This window comes from Equus caballus, chromosome 16 (genome assembly GCF_041296265.1).
Source record: "Equus caballus isolate H_3958 breed thoroughbred chromosome 16, TB-T2T, whole genome shotgun sequence".
NCBI lineage: Eukaryota > Metazoa > Chordata > Mammalia > Perissodactyla > Equidae > Equus > Equus caballus.
The window spans coordinates 72,476,502-72,493,771 of NC_091699.1; the positions used below are offsets into that span (position 1 = coordinate 72,476,502).

Genomic DNA, 17,270 nt, shown 5'->3' on the forward strand with positions numbered 1-17,270 from the left:
AATCACCCCTTTCACCCTCTTCTCTCCCCCCTGCCCCTCTAGTAACCATCAATGCAATCTCTATTGCTGTGTGTTTGTAGTTGTTTTTACCTTCTACTTATGAGCGAGATCATATGGTATTTGACCTTCTCCCTCTGACTTATTTCACTCAGCATAATTCCCTCAAGGTCCATCCGTGTTGTCACAAATGGCCAGATTTCATCATTTCTTATGGCTGAGTAGTAGTCCATCGTGTATATACACCACATCTTCTTTATCCATTCGTCCCTTGATGGGCACTTACGTTGCTTCCAAGTCTTGACTATTGTGAACAATGCTGCACTGAACATAGGGGTGCAAGTATCTTTATGCATTCGTGTTTCATGTTCTTTGGATAAATACCCAGCAGTGGAATAGCTGGATCATATGGTGGATCTATTCTTAACATTCTGAGGAAACTCCGTACTGTTTTCCTTAGTGGCTGCACCGGTTTGCACTCCCACCAGCAGTGTATGAGAATTCCCTTCTCTCTACATCCTCTCCAACACTTGTTGTTTAGCGTCTTGTTAATTTTAGCCATTCTGACTGGAATGAGGTGATATCTCATTGTAGTTTCGATTTGCGTTTCCCTGATAGTTAACAATGTTGAACATGTTTTCATGTGCCTGTTGGCCATCTGTTTATCTTCTTTGGAGAAATCTCTGTTCAGATCTTTTGCCCATTTTTAATTGGGTTGTTGGTTTTTTTGTTATTGAGACAGATGAGGTCTTTGTATGTTTTGGATATTAACCCCTTATCCGATACATGGTTTGCAAGTGTCATCTCCCAGTTGTTAGGGTGTCTTTTCCTTTTGTTCATGGTTTCCTTTGCTGTGCAGAAGCTTTTTAGTTTGATACAGTCCCATTTGTTTATTTTTTCTTTGTTTCCCTTGCCTGATCAGACATGGTACTTGAAAATATACTGCTAAGACCGATGTCAAAGAGCGTACTGCCTATGTTTTCTTCTGGAAGTTTCATGGTTTCAGGTCTTACATTCAAGTCTATAATCCCTTTTGAGTTGATTTTTGTGCACAGTGTAAGATGATGGTCTACTTTCATTCTGTAAATTTAGTTTCTTAGCTGCAGTTAGACTCACGTCAAGTGCTCGAGAGCCACATATGACTACTGGCCACCGTATTGGACTGTACAGATATAGAACATCTCCATTGGCATGGAAGTTTCTATCAGACAGTGCACTAGAGCTATAATTCATAAAAAATATGTTTAGGGATTACAATATAGGTTTTTTAGGATATATTAGCTGATAAGAATTTTTACATATCTGTGATCATTCAGGATTTAGCTATTTCACATTTAGTGACATCTCACTGATTAACAACCAAAATCAGTGACTTCAGATTTGTGTCAAGATGCACGTTCTTACTGTGTACTTTTTATATGCTGTTCTTGTTAAAAGTGGTTTTGTGTGCAAATCAAGGGGAATGTTCAACCTACGTTATTTTTCTTACTCGTGCCTAATATAAAGTCGTGAATATTTGGAACATTGCAGGAAGTCTTCTCATGAAACTGTGTCACTACTGAGGACGTGCAGCTTGAAGGTGAGGGGCGGCAGGCTGTTGCTTTTCACTTTACCCTTCTGTGCTCTTTGAATTTTCTACCAAGGGTGTAGAAAAAAAATCTTTAAATAAAACTAGTTACACAAAAAGTAAACAAAAACACTGCTTTTATAAATAGCTAAGACAACATCATATCTGTTATGCCATGAAAGTGTATCTAATTCGTCCATTATTGATGGTTTAGTGTTTATCATGTGAAGATGTTTTTGCTGGCTATCTTAGGTAATGGATGTAAAAGCAATGTGGCATTTTCCCATGATCTTAAGGGCCTTGTTTTTAAGGAGATGAGATGGGTGCACATAAAGATTGTTAAAAGCATGTGTGAAGCAGCGCAGGAAAGCCTCAGCATTCCCTGGAGTCAGTTATTACGGATAAAAGAGGCTTTTTGGATGCCTGATGTTTCTCCTCACACACTGGGCTCTCAAGGGTTTCTGCTGTATGGATTCCACGTCTTCATCTCCCCATAAAACCCAGCCACGTGATCTGCCCACTGGGTCCCTGAGCCCAGGAGCTCTTTCCTGGGCTATCTCAGGTCACCAAAGCCATCTCCACTAGAGCTGGATGTGGCTTGTCTCCCATCCCATCCCGTCCCAACTTCGTAACTCTCCCTCTGAGACCCTTCCTGATGCTAACAGCAAAGTGCTCCTTTCCTCTGTTTTAGACTTCTTGTTTTCCTTGTCTCTCCTTTCACCTCTGCAAACTGGACCTTAGAGACCTTACTGGTGAATCAGCATATTACTTTCAACTAGGGAGCTAGCAAAAATACAATTTTTTACTCATTTGAGGCATTCCTTGGCCACTTGTTACCAGGGATGCCATTCTGGATGCTTAGTGTTTGTTGATATGCTGATAAAGTCAACCAAAGTTTTCATCTCTAAAACAAAATGCGAATATGATTAACATGGAAAATACATATTATATAGAAGGTCAGGATAATAAAAGCTTAATTTGACATTTAGAGGATAAAAAAGAGAACATGGAGGCTTTTGTTGCTGATTATATAGTTCAGATATATAGATTCAAGAGAACTTTTCTTGGGGCTGGCCCCATGGCATAGTGGTTAAGTTCACATGCTCCGCTTTGGCAGCCCGGGGTTCACTGGTTCGGATCCTGGGCTCAGATCTACATACCACTCATCAAACCATGCTGTGGCAGCATCCCACATACAAAATAGAGGAGGATTGGCACAGATGTTAGGTCAGTGACAGTCTTTCTCAAGCAAAAAAGAGGAAAATTGGCAACAGTTGTTAGCTCAGGGCCAATCTTCCTCACCAAAAAAAAAAAAGAGAGAGAGAGAGAGAACTTTTCTTCTTTACGACACACAGGAGTTGGACTGTAATGCCACTCTACTGAATATCATAAATAAACACATCAAGAAAACACCTTTATACTTTGCAGTCTGTATGGAGACTGACCACTTTTCTGCCCATTCACCTATAAGAGGAATCATGTGAACTTGTCAATGAGAAGGTAACTAGATTATTGCTGGCAGTTGCATGAGTTTGTTAAGGGTCTAGTCTAACACTATTAAATATCATTTCTGGGCATTCTGGAAAATTGAACTTTTAAGGTATTGAAATTTTTTTTTTAGAGGGGCAAGTTTTGCAGACTATACCAGGGTACACTTCCCTATAAAATGAATCCCTCTAAAACTTCCTTTGTAATGTTTAGAAAGTAATTTGGAAACTTGACTCAAGAGACTTAAAAATAGTCACATTCTTTGTCCCTATAATAGCACTCATGAAAATCTGTCCGAAGGAAACAACCAAATGTATGACAAAAAATTTAATGAGTAGGATGTTCATTACAACCTAATTATATAGGGAAAAAATGGAAATAATACAACTGTCTAATATTAAATAGGTGGTCAAATATATAACATCTATGTATTGTAAACCTGTGCTGTCATTAAAAATCACGTACATTACTAAAAATATATAAATTTCATGAGAATTTCTATGCAAAGTCACTTTAAGTTATCCAAGCTTTTTAAAGTGTGCTTATACAAATAGAAAAGAAAAGACTGGTACATGATTACTGCTATTTGTATTTTGATAAACCTCTTCTTGGTGGAATTATGGAGGGGTTTTTTTCACCTTTTTTTTTTTTTTTTTTTGGTGAGGAAGATTTGCCCTAAGCTAACATCCATTGCCAATCTTCCTCTTTGTTTTGCTTGAGGAAGATTAACCCTGAGCTAACATTCATGCCAATCCTCCTCTACTTTTCACGTGGGATGCCTCCACAGCAAGGCTGACAAGTGGAGCAGGTCCACACCCAGAATCCAAACCTGCGAACACAGGCTGCCAAAGCAGAGTGTGCGGAACTGTAACAACTCGGCCACAGGGTTGGCCCAGCAGAGGTTTTCTTATTTTTGCTTTTAAAAAATTTTCTCAATTTTCCTGATGACCTAATGAATGATTTACTTTAATTTTAAAAGTAATGTGCTAGTTTTCTTGCCCACTTATCTTTAATTTATGCCAGTACCTAACTTGAGAGCCATCTGAAAAAGGATGGTTATAAAGATGATGGGGAATAACAGGGAGGGCTAGCCTCTTTCCACTCTCCCACCCCACATATTACTTTGATTTTTGCAGACATAAGATCAATAAATATCTTGACCCGACGTAATCAAAGACGAGCAAACAAAAACAGTGTTTCTTGGAGCATTATGATTTGCTGAGTTTAAACTATGGTTGCAGCATGGTTTCACATTTCAGGACTCATGAAGCTTCAAATGAGGGTCATTGTCAGTGTCAGCCTTTTAAAAGTGCTAGGAAGAAAATGGTCCATTTAGCTTCTTGCAGATTCTTTCCCCCGAGGAAGGAATAAAGCAGAGAAGCCGACTTGTGACCGCCCTGCTGTGTGATCACAGTGGCAGGCAGGAGCCTTGTGAGTGTTTACAGGATGTTGAAACCAGAGTGATCAAACCGGCCATCACAGAGCCACAGCCTTTCAAAGCATCGTGTTTCACAATACTCTGCTGAGGGGAAAGGAGCATTGCAAGGGAAAAAAGAGGGGTGAGATTTAAGAGACGCAAATTAAAATCCGAGTTTAGGAAAGACTTCATTAACAAAGTAGAAAATTAAAGGTGCTATGAGAGACTAATGTGTAACTGGAATTCAACTGGCTCAGAAATCCTTAGTGGATTTTTCTCTAAGTCCCCATAGTTCTAGAGACTTCATGAGAAATCCACCTTTTACCTGCCAAGAACTTAAGTAGTGTTTGCTTTGTGAGTCTGGAAAGAAACTTATCCTGTCTGAATTTCAGTTTGTTATCTCTAAAATGGGCATAATGGTAGCACCTAACTCATAGCGTCACTGTGAGCAGGTAGATAACTTAGCGCATGTGCAATGTTTAAAAAAGAAAATGAGTTGTCCTAATAATCACTAATTTTATATTATTAATGCTCATGTGATTTCTCAAAAATGTAAATGTTTTAAAATTGAGTCCATCTTTCCTTAATTTTAGCTGGACTTGGAGGAAATACATCGACCCTTAGAGCTTATTCAAGCTTTAAAATCTTATAAAACCATCTAATAGCTATTTAATTATGACTCACAATCTAAATGCAGGAGGTTATATTGTACAAAACTTCCATTCTATTTGATGCTGAATAGTAACCCTACAGTCAAAGCTATTATGTGACATTTTTCACCCAATCTTGCCACATTTTTAACCATATATGTATGGTGTATGTTTGTTTGTGCATGCGTGCACTTGTGTATGTAAGGCGCCAATGGGTGGGTATATTTAATTATTCTGTCTTTTCTAGCTTCTGTGAAGAGATTAAATTGAAATAATAATGCTAGCAATCCAGTGATTTTCTGAGAGGATGCGTATTCCTAAAAGTTCACATATTTCTACATATCATTTCCACTCGTTTAGGGACATGGCATAGGTGGATCTTAGCTTGCCAAAGGTATTACCGGGAACATGTTATTTTCTAGATCTTTACCTCCTATTGCTAAGCCCATACTATTGGGGCCAAAACTTTTGAATTTCCCCTCATCTCCCTAACTCCCTGACACTCAGTCCTGAGGTAAGCCACCTACGTCTGGCTTTTTTCTTCTCCTAGGCAAGATAAATTAACTGAAATGTTGTTGACTAGATTAAAATGGTTTTCTGATCCGTTCAGGTTCCACCTACCCACCAACACCAACTCCCAATCCCAAAAGATATTAACCAGAGTGAATCAGGAGTCCCTCACAAGTGTCAGGATGCGAGTGTCTCTCACTGACTACTTCTTAGGCATTCCTAAGCCAAAATGGCCCCAGGAATGCTTCTCAGTTTGACTGAAGAAGCTACATGGAAAAGAACTGTTTTGATAAAATCACCTGTTTGGATAAAGAAGGTTGGACAATCATCTATACACACACCCATATAGTGACACAAACACTTTCTACTTTGCATAAAGATGGAATAAATGAAAGTAGGGCAAAACGATGTGTGTGTGTGTGTATGTGTGTGTCTATGTGTGCATGTATGTAATATATATATATATCTTGCTCCCTAGAACATCTTCATACAAAGTAGAAAGCGTTTGTGTCACCATATGACAAGGGAGACGGCTGAAAGCAAACCTCAGTGAGGCCTCACAACCACCACCAGGGGGAAGTTCTGTGGCTCCATATTTCAGCTCCTCCAGTCTTCTCACAAGATGTGCCTTTTTTCCTCTTTCCTTAATGTGTTGAAATATGAACATTGCAATAGCTGTGCATAAGAATACAATGTTCAAAGTGGGTAATCTAATTTGTAAAAATACACATTTTTTTATATTGAACTCAGTAAAATTATAATCATTTTCAAAGAGAGAAACCTGGCTAATAAACCCACTGTGTGTATTCATTGCCTCTTATTTAAGACGATGGTAATTGGCACTGAGCCAGAGTGCCCCTCAACACATTTTCCTCATTAATATTCAGTGGTTCTGCAGGCCGGCCCAAAGAGTCACAAGTTAAAAATCTTTGTTTAGGCTTGCAGGACTGACAACAATCTAATAAATACAATTAGGAAGGAAAAAAAACACTAAAAATGGATTTAAAAAACCAGAATGGCAGAAAGGACATAAATGATTACAAAAGAAAATTTCATAGCAAAAACACATGACTAAGTGAGAAAAATAACGAATACTTATTAACTGTAAGAAAAAGGAAATTGTGAGCAAAATTTTGAGAGAAAGTTGCCATCATGAACTTTAGTGATTTTTAAAAAACAAATGTTAAGTAGAGCTATGTTACTTATGTATGACTTTACAAAGATGTTATTGATTTATTAAAAAGAAGCATTTATTTATCGTGCATCTGCTTAGCCTATGATTCCAACCCTCATGTTCTTGGATATTTGCTTGTATTTGAAATTAGCCAATCTTTGTGGGTTTTACTATCCAATTACGGCTTTTCTTCAGTCATGAAGATCTTATTCTATTACTCTTCCTCTTTGAGCCTAAAACACATAGCCAGGAAAGCTTGTTTGTATTCTGTTTAGAAAGTGGATATTTAATTAGTGCCACTTCTGTAAACACACTATGTTTAAACTGATTACATTTGTTACACCTCACCTCCAACTATACCTTTAGCAACTAAATCACTCTTCCTCATCAGCTATCATTTATGTCTTATTAGCATCAAGAGGAAATGAAACGAAGTAACACCCATTTAATTTCATCTCAGGACTCTCGAGTTTAGTATATTGATGGTGCTTATTTGTAATGTGGGACATTATAAAAAATGAGTAATTAAGTAAGTAATGTTATGTAAGGTGGTCAGAGCACATCGTTGCACTCTTCTGTGTCACTAGCATATTTCAACCATAATTCCTGGAATGGCACCAGCACCAGGCATCACATTTTGATATTGTATCATTTCTTGAAGACGTATACTAGTTAAGATGTTTCTCCTCTTTTTTCTTTCTTTTTTGCTAAATATTCCTGGCAGGTACTAAGCACAAAACCATGCTGGAAGCCCGGAACGGAAGTGGGACTATCAAAGCCTTTCCTAGGGCTGGTGTGAAAGGCAAAGGACCAGTTAATAAGGGAAATACAGGCCTACAAAACAAAACGTTTCACTGTGAAATCTGTGATGTGCACGTCAACTCGGAAACACAACTTAAACAGGTGGGCGGCACATATTCCAGAAATGAAAACAGATAGGGGACACTTGTGTGTGCTTCCTTTCATCCCTCTCTTTTCTGTTGTTCCCTCCCATCCATCTATCCGCTTGTCTTCTATTCCCTCTCCCTACTTATGTATGCTTATTTTAGTTGCTGAGAGAATGCTAAATTGTAATGGCTTCTAAGACCTTTCAGAAATTGTCTGAAGTGAGTTTGTACTGTTGTTATATATGAAGAGTGGGAGGAAAAGGGGAATTAGATCTGTTCTCTACCAGGTTTCCCAGTCAAAAGTGTTGATTTTCTTTAAAGGTCAAATTGCAATGTTCCATTTTTACTTGTTTAGATATTTACATGCTACAACTAAATTTATACTGTGCTATTCTTTTACTTAATGTACTTTATTACATGGTGTTGTACTGTATTTCTAAATCCCGCAGCCACCTGCTACAGGGATGACTAATCCTGCTGCATTCACTTTTACTGTGAATAGCCTTGCGAAGATTCCCTTACACATTGCTAATCGAAGGCCCAGCCCTCATACTATGTTGTGTTTTATAAGCATATGTACAATATTGCACTGATTTTATGCACCTTGGTTATTTATCTTTAGATTTTAAGGGGTTGACATTTGGCTGTACAAATGCAAGGGTAAATATTAGTATGGAAATAAATTCATGCCTCGGCTTCTTTGTTTATTTGCACATAAAATTCCTTCAGACATTCCTTTCCTTTGTAAACTCTCCTCTAAACAAGGAGATCTGTACAGTGATAAGGAGAAAGGCTGGGGAAAAGAAGATCGGTCTATTTGTTAAAAGTATGCTAAAATGGATGGCGTAAAAATAGGCATCCTTAAGGCATCAGAATCCAAGGACAAGAGTGCATGCTCTTTTATTTTCGTCTTTCTGAAACTTGCATGAAATCATTAATATCCTCAGGTTACAGCAATATTTATGAGGTTTTGGGGATGATTTTTTAAAGCTGTCGTTTTTAATTGCTTTTAATAGCACATTAGCAGTAGAAGGCACAAAGACAGAGCTGCTGGGAAGCCCCCGAAACCTAAATACAGTCCTTACAACAAACTACAGAAGGCAGCACATCCACTGGGGGTGAGTGTCATTTTGCTTCCCAAAAGAGAGTACTTTTAATGTCTCACAGTCCGCTGAACTTGGAATTTTTTTTTTCTTTGGTCAGTTACTAAATGAAATCAATGGAAGATACCTAAGTAATGACAAACAAGTGATTTGAAAGTCCAATCCCTACTCCACCAATAGGATTATTGGTTTCGTGAGTTGTTTGGGTGTTCTGCCACCTTTAGACACAGTCCGGTGTCTCATCTTTTTGATTGGTCTCAGGCTTATGACAGAGCGTGGGGGAGGGAAAAAAGTCAAACTCTTCTGAGTCAGGAAAGTGGTCACATTAAATCTGATCTTGACAATAGTGGGTACTTTTAGGAAAGGTCAGCGAAGAACAAGTTCTTTCATCTCCTTTTTAATATCTTTAAGAGACAAGGCATCAGTATTGTTGATGCTCTCAGCAATTATAGATTTTGAATAACACAGTCTCAAAGGAATAGCTTATTTTATTTAATTATTTACCCAAGGACAGTATCTAAGGCCTGGGGAAATGCTTCCTGAGAAATACCCTCTTCCCATTACCCCAAATGTGCCTTTGAGATTAGTAAGCTGCCAGTACTAATGTCTGATCTGGAATTGTATAGAATTTTAGGGGAAATCTGTGAAATTCTTAATATCTTAAGCTAATATTTACGAACATGTGCTCTTTTCCCCTGGTTGAATTGACCATAGCTTTCATCAGAGAGACCCAGGGTTCAAGGAAAAGTTAAGAACAACTGATGTATAGTTATGTGGTGAATAGTGCATTTTGAATCCATTTTCTTCGAAATAGATCTTACTAATAATTGGTGCTATTGTGTGCTGCTGACACATGAAAATTAGTTAAAGGAAAACTGCAATCATCTATTATGGGACTTCAGTATGAGTTGACCCAATTAATTTAGTAGCATCACCCATTTTTATGCAAATGAAGTCACTTTACTCTTTTGTACAGGAAGAATTTTAATTGCATTGAGAGGCTGTGAATTCTGCGCAGAGCTGATGTTTCGGCATCGCTGGTCATAACCCTGAGTGCTATTTCTGACCATCATAGATGCAGCTTTCAACAATGAAGCGAATGGTTTTTAAATAAACAGAGAAGTCAAATTGTGTTAATATTAGCATCCCAAACCTCCTTCTTAACTATCGCCATGTTACTGTTTCCATAAACGGGAACATTCTCTCTGTGAAAACAGCCATCTCGCTAATGCTGTGAGGCAGCGAATGAACTAGTTTTGTACAGTGGGATTGAGAGAACGTTTATACATTTGCACAAAAAAAGCAGAACATGTGAAACTTTGAGGGAGATAAAATGGGATTTTATTTTTATTTCTCTTGACTAGTACCTTACACTTTGCTGTGCTACTCTGTTTACAAAATTGGCTAGTCTAACGGTAGCTGACAGCATTAATAAATCTCTCTTTAAAAATGTCAATTCCGTATAATGTGTGTGTAAAGGATGGAGTAAAAACTCCTTATTTTTTCTCAAGATGAATACTTTCCTCGGGAAGTATATTTATCAAGGAAAATAAACTAAAGTTGCTGTGTACTTTTCCGGAGGACTCTTCAACATCTTAGGTCTACCATTTTTAGGGATCTCCCAACTCTTTCCAAGGAAAGATGTTCTACGCTTTGCATTATTTTTGTTTGTTCCCAAGTGTGAGTTTATCTGTGTAGTTGTTTACTGCTATATTTTAAAACTGCCCACCATTTTGGATTCTGAGTGTAGACTCCCAAACTGTTGTTCTTCTACTCTTTTTCCTCTTTTTTGCAGGTAAAATTAGTATTTTCAAAAGAACCTTCAAAGCCATTGGCTCCGCGAATTCTACCGAACCCGCTGGCTGCTGCGGCGGCCGCTGCTGCTGTGGCCGTGAACTCCCCCTTCAGTCTTCGAACTGCTCCAGCAGCAACACTGTTCCAGACTTCGGCACTTCCTCCAGCGCTCCTGCGGCCAGCTCCTGGACCCATTCGGACCACCCACACTCCTGTGCTGTTTGCTCCTTACTGAATTCCAAATGGGAGTAATTGTACTGCAATAATTTTTCAAAAAACAAAAAACAAAACAAACAAAAGAGAACTATGCAGTGTTTATTTATAGTTTCCAGTATATCTGAAGAGCCAGGACTTTTGATAGTGAATTGAAAAGATTATAAAAACAGGAGGGAGGTTTGGTTTGCGGGCGGGACGGGTGGGGTGGTATTTTCTCCAAATTAAAGCATTCCTCTTGAACATTGATTGTTTTAGAAGTGATCTCCAGCATTGACTTGTAGTGGTATCTAGAACTTCTGAAGCCTTTGTGACTGTGCTTTTGGGCACCTGTTTCCCTCTGCATTGTCTTTCCTGCTTTATGAAACAACTATACATTGTCTAAGGGCATTAACTGGTTCCAATGTATATATAATAATTTACTCTGTAGATTAAAATAATACGAAAAAAGAAGAAAAAAAAAACAAAAGCAACACTGTGAATATAGTAGTACCCGTGCTGGTCCTCTTGCTATGACAGCAATTACTGGGTATTTATCCCAACAAAAGTAGATACAGTAGATGTCTTGTAAAACAATAGTGCTGTGTCTCAATCTATGCCACTAGGTTTTAAAGAATTGAGAAAGGTAGAACGAACAACTATTTCATGCCGGTAAGCTGTCTAAAAATAAATGAACGCCAGAAGGTGGTGTGGAGGTCTCCCTGGTCCACATTCTCCCCCTTCTGTCCAGCTCGGAGATGACCTTAAGTTCAGAACAATAGAACAGGGCTAAGTGTAGAGGTGAGGGAGATAGTAAGAAAGACGATTTCTTACAAAATACTATTTTCCCACCGTGAAGCAGTATTGCTGGAAATAGGGAAGTGTTTCTAATGAACATCCATCTGAAAACAGGTAAACCCATGCATCATGGGTGTTTAGAAAGAAACCAGTACAACTATTCCATTTCGTGGATAAGGGATGATCATAACCTAGGAGGATAATGCAAAGTAAAGATTTTTCATGTTGGTACATATCCAGTAAAAACAGAGACTATTGTATCTCTGCAGTATCCCCTTTATATCGTACCAGTAGGGTTATCTCTTAGGCAATGGTTTCTGTTTTGATGGTAGACATTAGCTATTGTTGTGGGCTTTTTTGTTGCTTTTTAGATTTCCTACTGACATGATATAAACGATATATATTTAGATGTTAGTAAAACAAGAAAAATGAATCTGAGTTAATTGCAGACCAAGGATGTAGTGTTAAAAAAAAAAAATACTGGTAAGATGCACTCGACCATCATTTCTGTAGTGGAATTGTGAAATGCTGACAGCCTTTGATAGTTCCCATAAGGCTGAAAGGAGTTGATGTTTTACCTTTAAAACAAGATTTATCAGGGGTATATATAAATATATGTATATTGTATATATGTTAGAAAGATTAAGAGAATAACTTATAAAAAGAAAATCTATATAAAATAATTATATAATCATCCCATCTTACATGTTATCATTAGGTTGGTAACAAATAGCATAAAAATAGCTGTGCCTTTAATTTGTGATAAAGGCTATTTTCTTTTTCCCATAGAAAGCTAACACATGCCTATCACTATGATGGGGTTGAATGCAACCAGTCTGTTGCATTAAGAACAGTGACACACAAACGTAGAACAATGATAAAACATGTATAAATCAACCCTACATGATTTAGGTTTAGAGAAAAAAATATTTTTGAAAGGTTTTGTAAAGACTATTTAAAAAATATAGGGAAGGGCTGGGTATGGCCTTCCCCAAACTGCTCTTATCTAAACTGTAGTAACCTTTTGAAAGGTTCATGAAGATTCAAGATGAAACCATTTGAAAGATGGGTATTTAGCATTTGTCATTTTATATTTAAGAAACACCCATAGCGTGCTTGGTGCTCAACATTAAACTTGGTCTTTGGAGTTCTGCTCCACCGTCTGGCTATCGACATTTGTCATATGAACATATCTTTAAAGCAGTTGGCTTTAAACATATACCTTTTGTTAAACAAACGACCAAAACAAAAACAAAATAAAAAGAAAGGAAGGAAGGAAAGAAGGGAAGAAGGCAGGCAGGAAGAAAGGAAGAGAAAAAGTATTGTATCAGTCTTTGGTACAAGAATTTCAAACCATATATCTCTGGTTAAACATGTTGGTTAGCATTAAAATTTGCTTTTGAGAGTATCTGGTGATTTTGCATTTACCAGTATCTCTACTCTCTGGTGTTAGCAAGTGTTACCTTTTTTCACCCACAGATCCTGCTAGTTCAGCCACGTGGAGAGTTGCTGATGAGTTTGTTGTTTGGGGCTCTATGTCCCGTGACCAGCTTCCGACCGTTTTGCACTTTAGTTTCCTTTTTCTACTTTGTCAAATATTTTGATCTTTCACTATGTCAGCCTGAATCCTTATCCAACAATCTTTACACCTGAGAAAACCTCCCTTTCCAGTGGAGAACGTAGTGGTAATCGATGCAGTCTCACTGCAATGTGCTTTCTTTCGCTGTTCTTCCTCATCTTCACCACAGTGAGTGAGCCAGTCCACTAGAAGTCAGGGCCTGTGGGATACAAGAGTCTCGGATCTCAAGGTATTACTAACTCTAATGAGTTGCTGGGAACAAGCAAATCAGCCATATTTTCTCCATCAGCCATATGAGAAAACTCAGAAATACCTAAATCCCTTCTGCCTCACTTCGCTATGGAACCATTTTTGTTTAAATGGTCTCTTAAATTGGAGTTGTAAGCATCAGTTGTCTTTTACTCACTACCTAATAAAGGATGAAGCCTAACCATAGAACTTATAGTGGATTCTCTGTGAATTGTTTCCCTCTACTCCACATATTTATCAACAGTAAATCAACATCTATTACAATTTGGACTGCTGTAAAGCTATATCCTTTCCCATGGGGAACTTTTTTCATGAATAAAGATCAAGAATTCAGATTGGTCAGCAGTGGTGCTCTGAAAATCCCCAAGAGTGGTCTGACTTTATGGTTACATATCCCTTCCCACGCATCACACCTATGGCAAGGAAGTAATAGAGAACGCATCTCTGATTTCATTTGAAATAAATATAAATGCATTGCAAGAGCCAAATACCTCTGGACTAGAGCATTGTTGCACCTCATCCAGATCATCCAGACAAATGGGAAACAGTCTTTGGGGAGGTGCTGTGTTTCTCTTCTGAGAAAACAGGTGATTACACATGACAAATTGCTCCTCTCACTGGTCCTAAACTTTGACGAGTGGTTGTTGTATTCACATAAGCAAACACAGTTGGCTTTTGGCAGTTTATATCATCACTGCCTCATCTGAAAGGATTGCAATCTTTAGGTACTATTGGGCTTCTCCTCACCTGTTGCAATAATTCACTGCCGTTATCATCAGAGATATAATTTGGCTTTTTGAAAGGTGCTACATGTTTTCCTGCCAAGGAACTATTTAGCCAGGAGAGTGTTTATGCATATTTGGAAATTGAAAGAGCAGGAAATCATAAAATGAAGGATTTAAAATTAAAAGACAATGAAGGATTAAAAGCAGAATCCTTCAAAGTTTATTATGGATGTGCCCATGTAAGTTTCTAAGACACAGAACGAATATATAGTAGACGTGGGCATTACATTTCACTTACAACTAAATTTTAAATTAATATCTTTGTCTCCATATCCATGTATGTTTCAACTTTCCTGAAGAAAGCAGATCACAAAGCTAAAAGATGACTCAAAAGTTCTAGAGACCTCTTCCTTCAAATCTGAATTGATGTATAGAACTACCTTTCGGTACATAAGCATGGATGGCACTATAGTAATAACTATTTGTATGTAGGAGAGCATCATGAGATGGTAGGGAAACAGTGAGCCTGAAGGAAGTCAAAGTTTAATGTAGACTTTGTTTCTGACTAGTGGGGTAACAATTAAATAGTCAGCTAATGCTTTGTCCTTAACTTCAGCAATATGGATAAGGGTAAGTGAAAGCTGACCTGGTTTACTATTTCTGCATTAAAAGACAACTTCTCTCATCCTCTCAGGAATAAAACTGTTTTCTTGTAGTGAACCATACAGCTACTCAAATGTTTCCAGAAAAGTGTTCTGTATTCCTTTACATCCTGAGTAGACGTCACACAGTAGGTCGTTCATCTAATTGATCAGAATGTAGACTTCATCAACAATTATCAGAGAAGTTGCTAATTCACATTGGACTTATAACAAAGTCATGAAGGATATACTGCATCTCTTTTCTCAGTCTAGAAAGTAACAAATTCTAAACCAAATCAATCCCAATAAAAGCAATATAAAGTTGGCAGAGTAAGTGTGGAAAGGAGCAATGTATAGTTAAATGCCTCATTCTTAGTCCTTTTGTTGTACTTCCTCCCTTCGGTAGAAAGGGGCCCGGTCACTAATTCTGGGTTTGCATGTGTTTTAACTAACGGCCACCTTATCAAGTCACTTCCTCCACAGCCGAGGGACATCAGTTGTGCCCTCTTGTCATTGTTACAGCAAGAATTATTTGACCTGAGTCCCGACAGTGAATGTTTTACACATTGTTTGCTGTTGGTTCTCATTAAAAGGGCAGATTTATTTCTGGAACATCTCTTCTGGCCTTTCTATGGTATGCTTCAGTAACTACAGAGGCTCCTATCAGGAAGTGAAATAAATTACTTATATGGTAAGTCTCCATTGCCTACTTACGAGTTCTGAGAGCGGTATCAGGGCTTCCAGTCGAAGATGGATAAGTTGATATATCATCCTCAGGTAGCCTACAGGTTGTTACTTCCAGGAATGGATTTATAGCTTACCAGGATTATGAATGGTGATGGAAGGCGGCTTCTGCACTGGAAAAACCTCGTGTATGCTATTTGATTAGAAGTCCATGCAGGTTACAAAGGGTCACAGAGTTTAAAGAATTCCCCGGTTAGGTCATCAATGCTCAGTCATGAAAGGACCAGTTACCTTCAGTCTGAGAATCTTCTTTCCCTCTTCTCAGAGACGGAAAGCCATCCTTCTTAGATGGTTGAGTTGACTCTGGAAACTACGGAAATGCATTTGAAGTCAAATCTGATGATTAACATGTATGATCAAGTGGCCTCTTTTAGAGTTTTGTCAAGTTTACTAAGATGATAGAGAATGAGGTCATGTTCTTTTCATGACTGACAAGTCAGCTTTAAAAGCAACTTCCAAAGAGTAGGGCTAAAATGATTTGTGAGAAAAAACTATAACTAAAAATAAGTACTAATAGAGTGACCACTTCTAAGGTTATTGTGTGTCTGTGCCTATAAATATATATGAAGTGATAGAGAAAGCATCTTTTTCAAAGCCATGGCAATATCATTTCTTTTTTCAATGATCAGGTTGGTTTTACTTTAACAAGAGAAACTAATTTCACGCTTGGGAATCTGAATCATTTTAGGGCACTGGAGAGGTCGACAAGTAGATATAGCATCAACATACCATGCTCGCTAGTAATATTATTATGCTAGCCGTTTGAGTTGGGTAATGTAATTGTATCATTTCATCCATGGTTTGATTATAGAAGTTGAACCCTTATAAAAATCTTCTTCAAATCCAAGTAGTGTACAGGACATGGTAAAACAGGACTAAAGAAAATTAGCAAAGAGAGAATTCTTTATTGGGGACCCAGATTGCGTTTTTGCCAGGAAACAAATTTTTTTTAAAAATCATTTGGCTATTTGATTGTCCAAATCTAGTGAGACATAAATCCACTGAGAAATGATGTTGCTATGGAGTTTTTAAGCGGTATTGAGAGTGTATGGAATTGTATTAATCAAAAACAACAATGTGGGTTTTATTGGATACTTGTCAACTCAGTTTAAAATAATTGTATAATTTCAGCATAGGGCACTAGGGTTAGGGGACACTAATAATGAGTAAAGACCCTCCATTAAATGCTTTGTGTCTATTGTGACTGCGAGCTATTATTATTAGACATAGAGAAGAAATAAAGTTGTTCAGATTCTTGGAAGTTTAGCTTTTGTGAAATAGTCAAGAAGAATTTCATGAGATGACATCTGTTTTTAAAGGGATTATGGAAAAATGTGTGGAAGTGTTGGATATTGGGGGAAAAGCCTTGTGGCCAAGGGATCTGGGCACAAGCTTGAGCATCACAGAACAATGAGCATGGTTTCTGGCTTCCCCACAAGTTATCTGTGAGGAAACTGGGCCACTTCACTGGATATTTGGATGATTCCCTTCTGAAGAAAAATAGGGATAATAGACTATTTTACAAAGATATACATAAAAAAATAAATAAAAGGCTGACTTTAATAAAAGCGAGTCATTTGCCACTCAAAGCTGGTTCCAAAATCTAAGGCTAATTCCTATAAATTTCAATAGTTGTTTTAAAGAGCATCTTGTACTTAGGGTTCATATTCCTACATATTTGTAATGGAACTGATCTGATGCCAAAGCAATGTCATATGTAACTATATTAGACACTCAATTTTGTCCTGAAAAAAA

At 37.7% G+C, this 17,270-nt stretch overlaps 1 protein-coding gene across 3 annotated transcripts in view; it reads left to right on the top strand.

Moving 5' to 3' along the window:
- Positions 1–13,747, top strand: part of ZNF385D (zinc finger protein 385D) — an 804,272-nt gene extending 790,525 nt beyond the window's left edge. For all 3 annotated transcript variants that reach the window (XM_023621244.2, XM_001494960.6, XM_023621277.2), the window contains 3 exons: positions 7,528–7,706; positions 8,707–8,808; positions 10,589–13,747. In XM_023621244.2, coding sequence (XP_023477012.1) covers positions 7,528–7,706; positions 8,707–8,808; positions 10,589–10,822 — 515 coding nt within the window. In that variant the 3' untranslated portion in view covers positions 10,823–13,747. The remainder of the gene's footprint in view (positions 1–7,527; positions 7,707–8,706; positions 8,809–10,588) is intronic.
- Positions 13,748–17,270: the final 3,523 nt, after the last annotated feature.